This window comes from Strix uralensis, chromosome 9 (genome assembly GCF_047716275.1).
Source record: "Strix uralensis isolate ZFMK-TIS-50842 chromosome 9, bStrUra1, whole genome shotgun sequence".
NCBI lineage: Eukaryota > Metazoa > Chordata > Aves > Strigiformes > Strigidae > Strix > Strix uralensis.
This window is the reverse complement of record NC_133980.1, coordinates 13,705,330-13,724,680: the sequence shown is the minus strand read 5'-3', so window position 1 is coordinate 13,724,680 and position 19,351 is coordinate 13,705,330. Positions and strand designations below refer to the sequence as shown.

General features: G+C 45.5%; 1 protein-coding gene across 4 annotated transcripts in view; it reads right to left on the bottom strand.

Annotated features, from left to right (window-relative positions):
- The window catches only part of IL1RAP (interleukin 1 receptor accessory protein), a 48,036-nt gene that overhangs the window by 9,732 nt on the left and 18,953 nt on the right, over nucleotides 1–19,351 (bottom strand). For 3 of the 4 annotated variants that reach the window (XM_074877408.1, XM_074877405.1, XM_074877406.1), the window contains exons 3-10: nucleotides 9,322–9,607; nucleotides 8,373–8,565; nucleotides 6,460–6,625; nucleotides 5,459–5,530; nucleotides 4,176–4,305; nucleotides 3,095–3,243; nucleotides 1,952–2,101; nucleotides 872–1,015 (exon numbers count right to left, since the gene is read on the bottom strand). In XM_074877408.1, coding sequence (XP_074733509.1) covers nucleotides 872–1,015; nucleotides 1,952–2,101; nucleotides 3,095–3,243; nucleotides 4,176–4,305; nucleotides 5,459–5,530; nucleotides 6,460–6,625; nucleotides 8,373–8,565; nucleotides 9,322–9,607 — 1,290 coding nt within the window. Of the gene's footprint in view, nucleotides 1–871; nucleotides 1,016–1,951; nucleotides 2,102–3,094; nucleotides 3,244–4,175; nucleotides 4,306–5,458; nucleotides 5,531–6,459; nucleotides 6,626–8,372; nucleotides 8,566–9,321; nucleotides 9,608–17,202; nucleotides 17,368–19,351 lie in introns of those variants that run through there. The other variant, XM_074877407.1, reaches the window with a different exon arrangement.

Genomic DNA, 19,351 nt, shown 5'->3' with positions numbered 1-19,351 from the left:
TGACAAAAGTTCAGGCTTTGAACTTTTAGCAGGTACCAGGGATCACACAGCCAATTCAGCTCCAGGACACTGGAAACTGAGAGTGTTGGCTAGATTTGTGCCCTTGCTGTGGCACCTGTGTGACTGTATGCCTATCTGGAGAGTTTCACAAACTTCTATTCTTGGTGATTTCCCGCATCCCTCCAGCGGACACTGTGTCTGGAACCTTGTATAATTTAACTTAAAACAGTGAAAAAAAATCTACATCTTAGTGAGGAGATGTATCTCACTACCTGCAACAAAGTACTCTTAATCGTATCAACTTAATTGTATGCCATGTTAGACACAGGCTCTAATTAATGAGGGTGTGTGGGAGGCCTTCTGGGAGGGCACGTTACCTTCTCACTGATGTTGGCACGGTGCTCTCCACACCTCCCTGAAGCAGACCCTCCTGGGTTTTTACAGGCACTCACCATTACCCTCTGTGAACTACCAGTCTGGTCCAGTATCACACTCTCCCTGCCTCTCTTCTTTCTAGCCTTGACTTTATCCCTTTTTAAGGCAGCTCAGAGGGTTTGCATGAAGGTCAGTGGTCCAGTTCCCTCATGTTGATAGATCAATCTCTCCTGCACATCACTCCTGAGGAGAGCAACTGAAATGACCAACAACAACCACTTGCCCACCACAGCCTTTTTGGTAGCCTGGAGCATCTGCGACATTGTCACACGAAGCAAAAACATTAGAAGATACCAACAAGAGATCATTAATGGAGATGGGGAAAAAAACAAAGGATAAAGTTAATCTGGATAGGGCAGTTCCTATCAATTATCAGTACCTCAAAGAACAATAAAGAGAGGATGCGCATGGAGCACAGCCCCCTGTAAATACTCACTTCCCCCAGGGAGGCTGTCTCTGTCGAAGATACACAGCTTGTACCCAAACTCATTCTCCAAGACTCCCCGCAGCGTCAGCAGCACAAATTCCTCCTCCTCCGCGTTGCGTGCGTAGGACACGTACACATCGTACTCCTTCCCATCTGAGCACGGGGAGTGCAGAGAAACACAAACGGCAGAAGAGACACTTGTGATACCGCACATGCTGAACCTTTGACTTGCTTCACAGGAAAAGCAGGTATGAAGGCTCGCTCTGAGCCCAGACAGCACAGGTTAAGACACATTGATTCCCATAGTGACATAGCCTCTTTGACTACCCAGACTGAACGTGCAGGTACTCAGACACTGCTGGGTTGCTGAAGGCACAAGATCACAGCAAGATGACCAACCTGTTCTGTCCAGGGTCCTTTTGTCTTTTGACATCTCTGACATTGCTTCCTCTCATTGCTGTCTATCCACACGAGCAGTTCCACCAGACAGAGACTTGCACCCTGCCTACACCCTCCGAGAACCACTGCACCCCCTTGGCAGGTTCACACCACAAGCTGTGAGGGTTCAAACACCTCCTCATCCCACAGAGGAAGAAATCTCAGCTCAGAGTCCCAAGACATGAACTCCCGGTAACACAAGGAAGCTGTGGAAGAACTGAGGACAGAAGGGGGATTTCCAGATCCATTCCTTTGGATGCTTTCCACATTTTTAAAGTAAATCACCCTGGATTTGTGAATCCTTACATAGAGTCACCAGAGAAACCAGGGACTTACTGAAACTTGATGACTTATCTTGACCATCTAGATCAGATGAAACAGCTAGCCATCAGCAGGGCAGTACCCCAGGGAGCCTGACACGTCCATGCTTCACCTCTGCAGAGAATACAGAGGATTTCTCTCTCCTTTCCCCTGACCCAAGCCTGACTCCACTTGCTCTAAAATGACTCACACAACTGAATGCAGGTATAGAAACGGAAGGTCAAAATATTATTATGCTGTGAAGAGTGTTAAAAATAACTTATATGAAAAAAAAAAAAAGGGTCTGGCCTGTAGCAGGATAAAATAAATGTAAGCCCTTTAACACCTTACCTAGAATGGTTTCATCTGTTCCAAAATGAGCCCGATAGAAGAGGACCATTTCAAGCCAATAAACGTGATAGATGACTATCAGCACCACAACGAGCAGGATGGTTGCCCCCAATCCACAGGCCAGCTCCACGGTGTACTTCGGTGCTACAACTGGGTTCGAAAAGAAATAGGGGGTCTGGTTTACAGAACAGGTTGGGGCTTCAGCTAAGCAGGAACAAGCTTGTGTAACATGCAGCCAAACAGCCAAGAGCCAAGTTTGCTCTTCAGAGGAAGGTGGCTAAGCCAAGGCTTTCCTGGCAGGACACATGATGGCTGGCCACCCTGGAGTCCCCATGCTGGGTCACTAGGTCTGACTGGGCTGGCAGAGCAAGTCAAAGCACAGGCTGGACTTCTGTCTCTGAGCGAGACCCTGGGAGCAGTCAGGTGGTAGAATGACCTGTTGATGGAAACCACCTGCACAGTCCAAAGCCAGATCATGAATGTGACCTTCTCAGTAGTATATGCAAACTCCCGGGGCAACACAACATCACTCACTTCTAGGAGAGCCAGCCAAAGCTCACCTGCAGCAAAATAAAGACAATGGCGACCATTTTCCCCTCCCATCAAACACATAGCTCTTGTGGCTTGTCCCAGACTGACAGAAAGAATATAACCAGCCATGGCCTGATTGTTTTCTACCAGGAAAGAAGAATCAGCGTTCTCTACAGAAAAACTGAAACGCTTGCAAACAATCAGGACAACCTGTCAACATCAAGCCAGAACATCACAGGCTCCCCTCCAACTCATACAGTGTCTGTCACACCACCGCTGCTTCTTTGTATTAAGGATAGAAAATAATTTCTAACTATCCTTGGGCAACTCTGTTTTCATGGTGATTCAGGTGGCAGCTGATATGCACACTAGTAAACTGCACAACACAAGAACAGCAGTGAGTGGAAACGTCACCAAATTCCAAGATTTAATGAGTTTTATTAGAAACTGAATTACAAAAAAGAAAGTGGAAGGAATTTAACAAGTTTCATTAAGTGATGAGCAACAGAAGTATTTGTTCCCCTACTGTCTTGCCCGGCAAGGTTCAAGGCAGGACCGACAGCCCTTTCTGTGCATGCCTCATTTCACACTCACGCTCTGAAAGTATTTTACCTTTCATGCGCACTATGGCCTGGCTATGGTCCTCGCCTTTGGCGTTTCTGGCATAGCAAGTGTAATTCCGTTTCAAGTCCTCTGGTGTGGCTTTTGCAACTGTTAGAGTCCTTATGAGAGTTTTGTCTTCAAAATCTCTAGTAATTTCACTGTAAGAGAAAAACTAGAGCATTAGATACGTGAAACTGCAGCAAGTTCTAAGCGACAAATACTCCTTTCTCTGATATAACCCAACACTTTAAAAAAAAACACACCTATTTATAAATCGATACATACTTCAGATTTTAATAGAGCTGCAGCTGTTCCTTTTTCTGATTTTCCTTAATATTTATTTTGCCACTCAATTTTCTCATTGCAGCTGTGTCACATTGCATTTTAGAGATAAAGGAAGTTCTTGCCTACAAAGCAACAGGATCTCATGAACTCAGGATCCAGAGCCCACATCACATTCCCTGTGCAATCCTGGATGAGTCACTTTGTGTCTCTCTGCCTGAATTGATCATCTGCAAAATGGGGATAATAGTACTTCCTTTTGCCTTTCCTTTTTCTATGTAGGTTTGCAAATTGATTGGGGCAGCGACTGCCTTCCATGTGTAATTCAGCACCCAGCAAACAGGACTCTGAACCTCATTTGGGTTCTTCATGTAACTGAATCTCTATTCCTCCTAATCAATACTATGTGTAAGACTACATTTTTGGTTTCAGCCTCCATTTTTTGAAACATTTTTATCACTTATGCTATTTGGGAACATTCCTCTAAATAAAATTGTGTCTGTCCCTGTTTTATAAGTCCCACAATAGCACCAGGACCTAAACAAGTGATGATGTGAACTGGTAAACAAAGCTCCCTCAAATCCTTCTGTAAGACAAGACACTGTCCGGGTCTGGAGGCCTCCTCCCTGGAGCTCCTGGTGCACATCATGGCATGGTGCAGACACAGGGGGTTCTGATTAACAGGGAAACAGGGGGCTCCACACTCCCTTGCAAGGGAAAATAGGATTGTCGCATGTCTGTACCCACACCCCTCTACAGGACCCAAGAGAGGCTTCCATACAAATGAAGTTTCACATTACTATGTTACCTTTGTGTGACTTTTATCTTGGGGTCCGTGATGTCATCTGTGTTTTTCCCATCTATGGTCCACCACACCTCAGTCCGGGAGTCCTTCAGGAAGGTAAAGAAGACCTCACAGGATAGTATGAGGTCATCTCCTGGGAAGAAACGACCACAGTGAGGTATTGCAAAGCATGAACAGCATCACCCTGACTTTTGTGCTTTCCAGTGATCCTACCAGTCTAAGCTCTGCCTCCCTTCAGGAAGGAATGAGGCCATCATCCGCCTTCAGACATCTGATAACAGTTTAACACCCCAGACACATTGATTTGTGACAGCTAAATAAATAGGAAAAATATTCTGCCTTCTTAAATATGTTACAAATTCCTTGACTGCATCCAGTGACCCATCCAAAGAGAGATGCTCCATGCCAACCACATCCCTGAAAAGCTGGGCAGTGTTAATTATCCCCACTGCACAGGGGACAGATGCCATAAAGCGAAGGATCCAACTCCACAAAAGCATTTTGGTGTGGGAACACTTGTTCAGGCATTTAACTTCCCCTCAAGATCAAGCTTAGGAGCATCAATATCATTGTGATCAGCCCGTAAGTGATTTTATCTTACAGAGTGACTATGGAAGAAGTCTGACCTTCTGAGCCAAAAAAGCTGTGCTTTAAAGTGAAGATTCTGCTGCTAATTGTCATCACTGGCACCACATTTATTAGAGCAATGTAATGGGACATGATCCACTCAATACAGGGAATTGCTCCAAAGAGCAATCCTCTAAACAGATGGGGTGGGGGAAGGGGTGTGGTACCCCATTACAAAATGATGTGACACCAGCAAAAGGAAAGCTGTCATTAATTAGGAAGTAATCAGCCAAAAAGGGAGAGGAGATGAGCAAGAAGTGGCCAGAAGGCTGAAGCCACTGAGGGGCTGAATGAGGGAGAGTTGGAGCAAACCACAGCCAGGGGCAGCACTGAGACAAGGTCCTACAGGAATTTCTCTAAGCAGCTGAGTGTCCCTGTTTCACCTGCTTCTGCAGCTGCAGTCATGCATCTCTGTGTTTGAATATCTATCTCTATTTGTGCCTGCAAAAACAAACATTTAAAACTGTGCTCTCCCATTCTAGCATTGAGGACTGGCACCCCAAACTGTCCATCAGGCAACTTGTGGCAGCTTGTGTGCTCTGCGAGGGAAAGCACCAGGGATGCAGTGGAAGGGACTGCTTCTGTGCCTGACTGGTCTCCCCATCCCGACAGGCAGGCTGCCAGGGGAATGACAGCAGGCACCGAGCATTGCAATTTACCTGCTTCCACTTCATAGACAACTTTCTCATTTGGAGAGGTGAATTGTGGTGGCAAGGCCTTGTTTGGAGATCCTGTGGGAGAGAACAGAGAGCCCCCCACGGGGACCCAGACTTCATGAGAAACTGGGGTCCTTGCAGCCTCGCTCATGATAACCTCACACACTACTGCGCATGCCCTGATCTAATTTGTGATACAATTCTGCTGCAGAGTTCCATGCAAAGAGAAATCTAATCCCTGTTCACAAACTCAGGGTCAGACCCAGACTTTGAGGCTACTCCAAAGTTTAGATAGAAATTTTTGGGCTTCTCATCTCCCACTCAACATCTCCCACAAGGTACAACCTGTACCAGTTTCTTTTTATTGCTGCTTCTAAAAAACAAAATACAAACATTGTTTCCTGTCACAAGTATTTAATTAAGCTCTTAAAGCAGTGGTTGCCATGGGACTCAGCATGTGCTCTATTGTACACTAGGTTTTTAACCTTTGTCTACAATTCCCTGGCAGGTAGGCTGAGCCCATGTGCCTGGGACAGACCTGCTCAAGCACTGGTCTGGGTAACTGGAGTCCTGCCTGGCCTCAGCACACAAAGCTTTGAGCTTGCAATAAGACCAAGGCAAGTTGGCTACAATGGGACAATCTCACAAGCAAATGGGAGAAGCAAAGGGCACTGGAAACAAAAATGAGCAAGAGTGCCAGGGTTATGCATTCACATGCCAGCAGAGGGTACCCCTGGCCATCTCATGGGCTATACCTCAGCAGCCTAAGCCTGGTCACTCTGTGTTGTTTGGGGTATTTGATATGGTGGTGGGTAGGACCTCCAGTGCAACATGTTCTGGGCAGTCACACGAGGCTGACCCCAGCAAGCCCAAATATACCAGGTCAGTTGAGTAATGAAGATTGAGCACAACCACAAATGGATCCTGTGACAGACCCTTCTAGCCATTTTTACCACTTCTGCAGTTATCCACCTGCATTTTAGACATTTTAAAGTTATCCTTACCCACCACCTTCATCTTTATGGTTCTGGTGAGATTATAGGTTCTTCCGTGGTCCTTGAATGTCACAATACAAGTGTAATTCCCTTTATATGCACTGCGGACAATGCCGATGACAAGCCTGGGCCCTTGGGGGTATCGCTCATAGAAGCCATCCACCAAGTTGCAGTTCTGGAGTCAGGCAGAAAAACACTTGAGTTTTGGGATTCAAAAGATACTGGTTTAAATGCTACTACAAAGATCTGGTCTTAAACTATGAATATGATACTTGGGATTGTGATGTAGGTTGGACCTAAATACCATGAACTTTGAGCATGCTGGAATAATAAACTGGTGTGTTCATCTTGAAAATCAGGTGATGAAGCAGATGACCCTAATAGCTTTATCCCACCTTAAATACAGACAATTTTATAGAAGAGAGATCTCTGATTCAGAAGCAAATTTGCAATCAAGGTGAGCACCTCAGCAGAGTGAACAGTGAACATAAAAAGAGACAGGAAGAAAATGATGATGTATTCACAAATGGATACTAAGACTAAAGGACACGTCCCCTGTTGATGTCAGCATGTCTAACTCTTTCGGGACTAATCAAGCTACCCTGACTGACTTCAGCTGGGGATGAGGCTACAAAATTGGCAATTGGCAAACAAGAATCTGTAGTACAGAAACCCTAATAACTCTTCTCTTTCTGTCAGGTGAGGCAGGAAACCTCTGCCAAGTACCAAGCTAGAGATCCCTTTTCAGAAAGGGGTTATGCAGATTGTCATAAAACCCAAAGATGTGCACATTTTCTAAGAGATTATTTCTGAATGGTACTTTTCCAAATTAGATACATCCTAATGGGGCAGTTTAAGACAGGGGTCATATACCATTTTTAATGATTTTTATTAGGCATGGGATGACTTGCTGCCTGAAAAATTACTTCCATGGGGCTTTCTGTTTCATTCTGCTAATTGATTGCTGAGATGTGAATTTCAATGAATGGTACAAGTAAAGCATTTCAACTACTGGAGTGAAACTGCTCCTCTTGGATACAAAAGCAAGTTTTTCCTGAAGGGTTTCAGAGTTGGGTTTCTTCTTTTGGGGTGCTTTTTTACTGTTTTTTTATTTTTTAAAATCTGCAGATATATTTGTTGCCAACTTACTTTGTTATTAAATTCACTCATACAGAACCTTCTATCTAGAAATCCAAAAGCACTTTATAAGCAGTTAGAGAATTCAGTCACATAACCCTCTGGCTGCACATCCCCTGAGAATTCTTATTCTCTCTTGACTAAAGGCATCCACCTAGAGAAGAAACACTGAGGTCAAAATTTAATAAAATTGAGCACTAATTCTGTAGGCAAGAGCCTGAGGATGGCTGGAGACAGCCTAATTATCAGAGGGGTATGGAGGCTGGGGCAGGGATGTCTCCATCTTCAGAAAAGAGGTTTGCTGAATTGTGTCAAACAGGGCACCCACAGTCCTTGCAGAGGCCTGATGTACAGCTTCATTTCCTCACCTCAAAGGATTTTGGAAAGGATGCTATCTTCACTAGCAGGTGGTTGTTGCATTTTTTTTTTTTTTTTAAACAGAAGAGGGAATATGAATCACAGTTTCCTTTACAGGGATAGTGACTGGCAAACACAGGAGGTCAGGTATACTGCCAGCAGCAGAACTGAGGTTCCTAAATCCCTAATTCCTATTCTTCACTTGTGCACGCTGCTCAGAAAAGTTTCAGTGTTAGCTCTCAATGCCCTTCCAAGAGCAGTTTTACCCTTGAACTCAATGGAAACAAAGCTCTTAAAATTAGTAAAGCTTCTTTAACAGCTTCATCACTGGGAAGGCGCTGAAACATAGCTCCATGATTCTCATGCCAACCATTGCTTTTTCAGATACAACACCGCATTCCCCCACTGCCCAAATAAGTCCTTCTTACCAAGTACCACTTGACAGTTGGTGTTACACTAGCAGGGTAAAACCCATCAATATCTGGACATATGATCTTCTCATTGGCATGCTCCAAGTAGAACATCTCCTCAGTGGGTTTTATCGAATGGCTCACACAAGAGTGTTGGTCTTTTGGAACAACCTCCAAGGGAAATGCAACTTTGCTGCAGTAGGTTGTATTTCTAAGGACAGAGGAGGACAGGGCTGATTAGTTGAAACTTGTTTACTCCTGTAACAGTGGAATGAAACAAAAATCACATCTGCAATAATGAGCATCATAGCGCTGATGAGGTATATGCAGCCTTAGTTGACTCATTCATAAATTGGAAAGAAAACACCATCAAAGATGGCCACACTAGCTCAGAAAAGCCTATAAAGATGACTAACAAGCAACATCCACTCCCCTGCTGGTAAAGCAGATAATAGGGTCAAAGACACGATGAACAAGAGACAATGTGAAGAAGATCAAAAAGAGCTCTTGTTCTCAGTGCATAGCAGATGCTATGTTCATTTTGTACCACACTTAGAGACACTTTTAATTTCCTAGAAGTCTGAATCTCATGAATCTTTGCCAAATTAGCATGCAGTCAAAACATTACCCCTGCATCTGAAGCTATTTTTACTCTAGACATACAGATCACTTCTTAATGGTGAGTGCCTGTGGATTTTGCCATGGGCTCAGCAATATTTTCACGGACACTTGCAGCTAGCAAAGAGAGGCATGCTCATTAACGTTTGCAAGGCTCCAAGCATTATTACGATGTAAATTGGCTCAGCACTGAGCGGTCTTATAATTGTAACATTCTTTTCCCATTAATGCTTATGTAAATGGTCTTCTCCCTACAGAAAGATCTGGTGCTAACAGCATAATTTTCCCACTTCTATGAAAGTCCTTCGATTATGCTGAAGACATACAGAAGCCGCACTGCACAACCTACCTGAGCATGCACGTATAATTCCCAGTGTCATTGAGAAGAGCAGGCCAGAACCAAAGAGTGTCTTTCTCCTTACTGATATGATTGTCTGGGAGACGAAAATTAATGGGCTCCTCCAGATCCCGGTCCTGCCCAATCCTGTACCAGATGAGGGTTAAGCCAGCAGAATGGGCTGTGCTGTAGTTGTACTTCAAGAAGGTCTCAAAAAGCGGGCATTTGATCTTGGCAGGTTCCCCATCATAAATCTGGATCTGCTTCATGGTATCCACACCCCAGTCATCACAGCGTTCTGCAGCCAGGAAGAACAAGGTACCTTAGCTTGGATGTCTGCAGGAGAAAAACAGTTCTGCCCATGTTCCCCACAGCCCTTGGCCCCGTCCCCATTAAAATCAGAGACAAAAATGTAGTGTTCTCAGTGGAAGCAAACTTGGCTTTTATAAAGCAGAGTGAGAGTACTGTGTTCATTTCTAGAGAACCTGCAAGCCTCTGCTTTCATTTGTACACCTTCTACATTTCTTCCAAGTTATTTATCCCCCATCAGGACAATAGGATAAAATAGGATATTCCTGCATAACACCGAGAGAGCTCCAAGAAAATTCAACCCTATAATCTTGTGTGGGAAGATAAAATTTGGATGAAAACAATGCTAGAGGTGTGTCTGCATCCATGCACAGTGACAGGAAATAGAGGTGTTGAAATAAGAAGAAAAAAAGTAACAATGCAAACATCAATCCTCCCATAGAGCTATGGGCCATTGTCCCTGTCAGAAGAAGCTGGATTGTGGGTCCTGGGAGCGAGGACTTTCTTTCCTGTGATGGATTGATGTGATGCCTGTGTGTGCTATGATAGCACAAAGAATAAAAGCACTAATAAATGACGCGTAGCGACTATTTACAGTGAAGTTTGGGAAGGGAGGCTGAGGGGCAGAAGAGAGTATGGAGGAGATGGCAGCAGGTTCTCTTGGGGATCCCCAGGCAGCCCCCAAGTGCAATCCCCAAGCATAGTTCAACAGGCTCAGCGTGGCTCACAGCAGACACAGGCCAACATAGAAACTGGGCAGCATGAGAAAAAGCTGTGCAGTGCCTTTTTTTAAGTTGGTTGGGTTTTTTTTGGTTTTTTGTTTTTTTTTTTTTTTTATTCTTGTTATTAGTGAATAGTTTCAGGACACACAGCACAGTCAAAACCCATTTCTCTTCCAAGTGCTCCCTTCCACTCCATTCCTCCTACCCATCAGGATGCCCAGTCATGAAGGGACTCGGTGCAAGCAAAGCACGGTACCAGGGCATCAGCAAACCTGAGAGCAACCTGCACTGCCAGCAGCTGTCACTGCATCTCCTGTCTTCCCACGCTGCCGAGACAGAGCATGGTATGGCATCCTTCCCAGCGCAGCTCTTGTAGCTGCTGGGAGGCATTAGTTAGGGCCTGACGTCCGAGAGCCCAAAATGAGTCAAACAGGAGAGGGGTGTGCTGCCTGCAACTGTCCCCGGGAGCAGTGTCTCAGCATATCACAGGCACACCAGAAACGACACTGAAAAGGCTCTCTGGTTTGCAGATATTAAAACTCGGACAGAGAGGAAAAACAGAATACAATATGCTCTTTGAGCCCAATTCTTCTGAACTGACTTCACAGACCCAAAGCAGGATTTCTGGCATTTTATCTTCCTTAAATAGAGAGTAGGATGTAGCTTAGCCCCAAATTCATATTTAATTAAAAAAAGCAAAGAGATAGACCTTTGAGAAGATGGGCCCACAGTGCTTAAAGGCAGAAATGCTAACTCCTGTGGCTCAGCAATGGTTAGTCACAGTGAGGAGGAATCTGGGCCAGTAAGAATAGAAATGTTTTCTGGCAGGTTTACACATAAATGTAAATGCAAGCTGCACTGCTCCTCCGATGGTATGCCAAATACCCATATGACAGAGTGCTACTTCTGGAGGAAGAGAGTGAATTGGGCTTGGAAGAGGTAGTGAAGCCACCCCAAGTACAAGTATTTGCTAGTAGGAACCCCAAACCCAAAGGGCTGGAGAGTGCCATTGCTCATCATCTAAGAAACATACAGGTATTTCTCTCAAAACTGCACAGCATTATCCAGTACGGCTGCTACCACAGCCAGCGCCAAGGCTCAATTTTGAAAGACCAAACCACTATTGAAAACCTTATACCATGGCATAGTCACCAGTCACCACTGTGGTCAAGGGCAACTGGAATCAGTATGCTGCTTTATGCTGGTGGGGTCAAACTACTGGATTAGGCATGGTCAAGTTTTCATAGAGTGGTAAATGAGACATGCCTGACAGAGACTGCCTGCTAATTGCATGATAAAGCACTGATTACTATTCATGGAGGGGGGGGGGGGGCATTTGTTTTGATAAAGAAAGACTCTCCTTCTGAAAGGAGCAGACCTGGGTCTGTAAATCAGGACACCTGGGTTGTCTTCCCAGTACCTGACTTTGCTGTCTCCTCTTGGGCTGCGTAAAGGCAAATTGTCCTTATTATTTCAAATGGCAGGACTGGAGAGGAAGAAAACTACATAAAACATTACTGTACTGAAATTCTCGGAGTCAAGATCAATGAAATTTGCAATCATGAACAGCTCTTGCATTTTGCAACAGCTCATAAATCAGCATTGTAAAACTACTTATCTGTTCTACCTAAATGAGTTATTGAAAATAAATGCAACTATTTTATTTTTTTTCCTTCCTAGATTACTCAAGATCAATGTAGGGGCTTTGTCTTCCTGACTGGGGAAGAGGCAACTGTTGTTCTTTACTATAAGAGTTGTACCTGGAGATTTTGCCTCAGACCTGGCTAATGCGCCTAACTTCAGGAACTCTGTCACACCAAACTGCTAGTCCTAAGGCTCCCCACGTGCATCCTGCCTTGGGGTGCTGCATGCCCTGAGCTGAACCCCAACCACAGCACATAACCATGCTGGTAACAAGCAGCTGCAGCTACACCACACACCACAGGAGCAGCCATGCGGCTTGAGATCACAGGCTGTGCTTGTCACCCTGTGGGCAAGGAGTCCTCCTGGCTGCCAGGGCAAAGCCAGCCCAGCATGGCTCCGAGGGCTCAGGAAGCAAAGCCACAACCCATCGCACACAGCAGAGTTGGCAGAAACACCACGGGCTGGAGTGAGACCTCTTTCATGCATAAAACACCGAGGACAGAAGTTGTGGCTCTTTGCACAACTTCCCTCCTCCCCATGCCAAGCTGACAGCAGTACTGCTATTTTGATTTTTTTGGGGTGTTTTATGCCTGAGATAGCTGGGTTCTGCCTGACATGGCACCGAGGGGACTGAAGGGCATTCCTCACACACAGCTTTGTGAGCCACTTCCTCCTCCGTTGTGACGTGCCTCTTCTCCCTGTGCCAACAACATCCTTTACCATTTTTGTGGCAGACCCCAGCAAATGGGTCAAGCCCACAGAGCTGGCTGCACTCCCCACACATGTGTAAAATGGAGGGGATGCTCGCATTACTACTGCTGTAATTTTATTTGCATCCCACAGCTCCCTGCAACATTCTGTGCCCCTTCCACTATTTTAACCTTTATTGGATAGTCAGAGCCTTTTTGCTGCTAACATCACATGTCAGTCTAAACTGAAAATAGCCTGAAAAAATGGCTTGACTTCACACTGAACCTCACTGGCATAAAGCAGCTCCCACTATGAAAAATATACATATATACACACACACACACACACTGAAATATCCTGACTTCAGTAACAATATTTGAGGAGGCATTGAAGACAGATGCAAGGACCCAGTTCTAACTGTGAGAAACAGCACTGACTTCTGCAGTGGTGTGCCCATTTGCAGCAACTCACACTTGTTTTCACTGGCTGAGCCTAGGAAGTGAGTTTCTTCTCTTTTGAAATGTTTCCTGCACAAAACAACCGCTGGAGTTAAGAGCAGCTCCCGATTAAATCAAGCGGGATCAACATTCATGCTCTGACTTCAGAGGTTCACTAACAAATGGAAACTAGTGAAGAATTGGGAGAGCTATATGTAACTCCATGGTTCCTCCCATGCAAATGGAGCACTACACACCTGAGGGATACAACAAAATTCTCTAAAAATCCACCATTCCCCAAATGCATCTTCCTAGAAACACCTCTGCAAAACACTTTGGAAAGGAGCCATCTTTCTCATTACCGATGAGGTGTCCTGCAGATGCCTCAACTGACCCCTCTTACTGCTGGGTGCTCTGTAATCACACAGCAAGGCAGTCTGTGACCCATAAGACCTACCCGTGACAGACAATGCAGAAAAAAGGCAAGAAACAGTCCTGTTTCCACAGCCCTGCTTGGGAGAAGTGACAAGGATTATACAGGCTGGAGGGAAGCTGCATGGTAAAAGTAAACACCCACCTCCAGCATTGGAAGAGCAAGTGCAGACAGAAAGATCCCAGTAAGGATGCCCATCTTGATTTCATGTGCCTTGAGATAAAGATATGAGCAGGCTGGTGAGCTGCTGCTTCTCCCTGATGCACACTGGGAACTAGGTGAACTGCCAAAGTTAACTCCAGATGTTTTCCTTGCCTGGACTGTATGTTGCAGTTTGTGTTCATAGGGGTATCTACTACTGATACAAGGGACAGCAACCTCTTCTGTTACAGAAATAGTCAGATCTGTCCCATTTCTGTATCTGGTGCTACAACACCCTTAAACACCAGGTATTCCAAAACAGACTCCTTCTCAGAAGCCAAACAAAGCTGAAGGAAGTGGCTTCTCCAGATGCAAAGTCGAAAATGAGAGGAAAAAAAAATAATGATGTTGCTCAGATGCATAAAGGCAAAACCATACATATTTGGAAACCTTTCCCAACCTTTCACTTACTGCACTGATTTACCCCCTTCAGAACAGAGCTCTGAATACACACACAAGTGAAATGCTTCTGCAGCACCCATTACAAGCAACAACACAGTCAAAACAGAGATGAAACTGGTGCGATTATTTGGATTTTTCAAGAAGAAACAAACTGCTGAACCCATGGATCAAAAAAGCAAGCCAGACTAAGGCCACATCAGGAAACGCCGTCCCATTTTGTCCACAGTTTGGAATTTCTGTGCAGTCATTTTAAGCGCCTCCATTTAAAAAAAAATTCTCAACCACCAAAACTCTACCAGCCCACTCCACCTCCACACCCCTTCCCTCCCCTGGGGCTACAAATAAAGGCTTCCCCAAGATAAAATTTCTGAGAAGAAATAATAAAGAGCCATCCTTATGAGAGGCCATCTATCATGCCAGCCCAAATTACCCTGCCATTTGCCAAATTATGCACCTTTCTTAATCGTCTCTAATTTTGGGAGGGGGCCTGTATTGCATGCAGGCTGAGACCGTGCAGCAGCAGCAGGACACAAAGCTATCAATGCTGTCGGTTGAATGACACAGCAGACCCCTCTTCCCCACGCCACTTCAGCAGCAGCATAGATGGGGCTGCACTATCTCAACACCTTCCTACTTTCTTCAGCTGCCCCTGCTGCATTATCTTAAAGCAAAGCAGACGTGAGTCAGCCTTCACCCGGGGAGCGCGGCCAGGCCAGTGGTTAGCTTGATGCAAGAATCAGCATCAATAAGGCAGAAAAAGCTGGTTGTGCAAAGCAATTAAGTGAGAATTAATCATTACAACCTTAAAAAAAAAAATCCCATCCCTCCCCCCCCTCTTTCAAGCACACAGCAGTCAGTGCGAAGAAGCAGAGGAAGCCGTGCTGAATGGAGGAGTTGCGCTGTGAGCATAGGAGGTACCAGCTGTGGCCAGCAGCCACGCGTGGGTGCGTTTTCCATTTACACAAGTGCCAGGAGCACCCACTCTTCCACTGCATCTGTGATTTTCCTTTCACACATGCATCCTGCACAGGACCACCCCATGCTCCCCGGCTGTGTATTCAGCTCAGCAGCTGAGCAATTAGGCAGCGTGGCAGGGCAGCATTTCCCATGCAGTCTGCATCCCATCTGACTGTACAACACAGCAAAGGGAGGGTAACATGGAGCAAAACAAATGAGAACACTTTCTCTGAACTGGGAGAAGAGGGACAGACCCAAACACACTGAAATCGGCGGGAATGACCAAGAACTTGGATTAGCTCTGGCCAAGACCAGCCAGCTCTCACCATTCGCTCCTACTATCTCTGCAGGAGCGATAGTGGTCAGAGGATGCCTAAAAACTGGTCATAGCTCAATGCTGCCTTGGAGGCTCAGCCTGGAAGCTGCACAAACTCTGCAGGAATTTATACTCTGAATTCCAGAGGAAACACATCAAAAAGGACCTGTCGTAACCTCATCACCTTCCTCCCACAGCCTCTCCAACAGAGAAAGTGGAAGTGGTCCTGGCACAAACCCCACGGCGATCAGCTCCAACACACAGCACAGAGCCCAGCCCCATCCACACAGTTCTGCTGCAATGGCACCAGTGACACCATTTTACACTTCTCCCAGGTCTCACCATATTCATCCTGTGTTGCCACTGAGCTGTGATGCCCCCATGGAAGCAGCTTCACTGGATGCTGCACACAAGGATGGAGTCTCTATCTCTCTCTCTCATTCTCTCTCTCTTCCCCCAACCTCTTTTATAATTTAAAAGATAGGACAGCTGAGAAAGGGAGAAGGAAAAGGCCTTTGTTGCAGAACAACTCACTATTTCCAAAAGCACTTATACATTGTGGTTGTTTAACTTTAGATCCTGAAAGCCTAGTTTAAACAGGTATGATCTGCCTCTGCCAAATTCATGAAAAACAAGCTGACTACATAAACTTCTGTTGACTTCAGAGGAAGCAGACAAGGCACGATATCCAAAAGACGATGATTCTGTAATGAAGCCCATAGCTCCCGACTCTGAGTTTCCTTATCTAATCAAGCACAGCCTATAAGACAGGGAGGGGTGGTTGCTGTTTGTGTCTTTTAAAACTCCTCCACAGAGAGCTCCATACCTTTATGCTCTATCTGTGCATAAAGCTGTGTTTACTGCATGTGGCAGAGAGTATTTTGGTTACTTCCAGCAACTGGGCCAAACAAAAAAAAACAAACCCAAAAAAAAGGTGTTCAGTTTTCTCTAGCAAGCTTGACATGTTTTCCTGGAGGCTTTTTTTAAAATTGAGATCAAAACGATAAAGGTAGGGGTATGAACTGCTTCAAAGCCTGAAGGAGAAAAGGAGTAAATAGCTACTTTCCGTCCCACTTCATTGAGGAAATTGCTGTATGAAGCAAACCAGCGCAGCATGGGAGAAGAAGAGACAGAGGAAATGGAATGGCCCGTTGCACAATCATCTGTAGAAGAGGCAGCGTGAAAAGGAAGTTTACCTGATCAGCACCACCGTAGAGCTGTGCTCAAGCTAGCAGGGGCTCTTCTGTGTGCCTGGGACATCAGACTGGGACTTGACAAGGTCCAGGCTCAACTCCTGGCTCTGCCACAGGCTTGCTTAGTTAAACCCATGCAGCCTAGTTATTGCACTTAGCCAGGGTCTCTGTTGCCTGCTTTAAAATACAGTCAACAATTCTGCACTGCCCACCACAAACATCCACAGGGATGTCTGCATAAAAAAAACCTACTGCAGCAATTGTCCTCGGATGAGGACAGGAACTGCAAAAATGCAGCAGGCAGTAAAATGCACTGTAAGGGTCTACGAGCCTGGCAGTCACTTGTGTGCAATAAAATCTATGAGACTGAGCACACAACTGTGCCGCTGCAGCACGGGGACACGATGGATAAAGAGGGCAGGAGACAGGTCCCTGATGTCCCGATGCCCTGTTTGATACACACAGTGGAGTAAAGATGACCATCCAATATCACATCAGCCACACATTCAAAATTGGCAGCTTTCCTGCACACATATCTGCACTTCAATGCAGATGGGTCACATCACATTGATGCCTGCACAAAACTCACCCTTCACAACCTATTTCCTCAGCTGACAGAAGCAGACGTGAGGTCTTATCTCCTCAGTGGGCATGACTCTGGCTGGTGCGGAGGAAGGCTGGCAGCTGTGGTTACACGTCTTCACCCAGGCCAGCTCTGCTCTGCAGGTTTTATCTCCATCCACTTCAGGGCTACGCACCTTTCAACACCCTCAGCATTGAATAACTTCATGCCCCCAAGCGCCATAAACTTCTACAACTGCAGTAACTCACAGATGGGTATAGATGGTTATAAAATCATGTCCTAAATTAGGACAGCAGAAGCTGAGATTGGAAGAGTAGGAGGAAGTCAGGAAATCCCAGGAGAAGATGATGGGGGAGGGATTTAGTCTCTTTAGAAAACAATAATACAGTTTAATCTATTTTTCTTTTGACTTTATACACTAAAATAAGCTTCTCAGCTTCTGGGGCTTTCACAAATCGTAAGGAAAATAAGGCCACTGGAACTCCATCAGTAGAATAAGAGCTATATAGTAATAATCCTGAGGAACTGCACAGGGCTTTCCATCTTCAAAGTGTTTTACAGACAGTAATTTATTAATCTGCAAATTTCCCCTGGCCATAAGTAACTGCTCTGCCTCTCTGCTAAGCATGAGACACACATGCAGCACAGATTGGCACTCAGGAGAGAGGGTACAGGTGGCAGCTCTGACCTCCAGAGCCAGTCCTCAGTTTCTGCTCACTGCGGTCAGAACTTCGCTGCTCTAGCCACCACCTAAATGCAGAAGCACTGGTGACATCTGGCACTTTGGAGTCGACTTCAGAAGGAACAAAATCAGTGCCTGAGAGCCTCTGGTATGGGGGAGCGTAAAAGATGCTCACAATCCAGCAAATAACAGCAAAGCCCGAAATAAAACTCCCAGAGCCAGAGGCTCCTGGCTGCCTTACAGTCACTGCCTGCCATGCTGGGGTGTCACTCTGGGCAGAATCTGGCCCCAGTCCTGGGCTTGTCCTACCACACAGCCTGTCTGATAGCCCCCAAGGGAACTGTCAGAGGAGTTTACTATGCAAACACAATGCTTCCTCCCACCAAAGGGCTATTCATACCCACAGGTCACCTGTTTACACTAGGTGGGTCCTTCAGATAATCAGCACGAGGCTGCTCGTCCTCTCCTGGCTGCAATATTTTTCTGGTTTTCTAATTCCCCAAGACAATAATCCTAACTGTGATCCTCTCCCCAGCCCTTACCCTGTGAAAGCTGGGAGCTCCTGGAAAATGAAAGAGCAGCCTGGTTAGCAACGAGAGAAAAATGGAATAAGGAGCACAACTACATCTTCTAAATAAGTTGGTATCTAACACAGGCCAGCTTTGTTTGGAAACAAGAAAATAACATTATTCCATATTCATACTGGCTGTTATGTTCTTTGCCTGACTGTTTTTTCATCTCTTTTAAGACAGTGTATATTTATATGACTTCAGTAGTGCCAAAGACATCATTGTAAGACCAAAACAGGGTTCATCAGTTTTTGCTATCCTTCTCTGGATAGCAGAACATCTGGGCTCATTAAGCATCCTACAACACAAGCACAGAGATCTAAGCCTTATTTCCATCTTAAGGATGGCTTGGCTGAGGCAAGGAAAGCAGAAGACCCGAAGTACCACTGCAAACAATGTTCCAAAGGTCACAAGTAAGGAATTCAAACCCAGGCACCACAGATCACATATTTTCTCAAGACCAGAAGAGATTTGCCCACACATATGGCATGAGTGAGTACCAGACTCAGGCACAAATTCAGTCTCAGACTCCAAGTCTTTTACTCTACACTACTCAGATCACATTTCTTTCCTCTTCTAGCTTGCGGCTCCCTTTCAGCAAATGATTTTGTTTCAGCACCAGCCTCCATACACAGCAGAAACAGCAGAGCTCAAAGAACAGATGCTGAGAGCCACAGTGCTGTTGGCAAAATTTGGGGGTAAAATAAAATTTGTGGATTTGTCTCTCCAGTAAGAAGTAGGGTGAAGTACAATGCTGAAGCTTCTGACACACTGCCAGGGACATTGTCAGCCATACTGGCTGAACTGGATGGAAAGGCTGTCTGCGTTATAGCCAGACCAGTGCTGGTGGTTTATAGCTGAAATTTAGGAAGTGTTGGCTCCTTATCCCCTCTGTAAGCTCAGA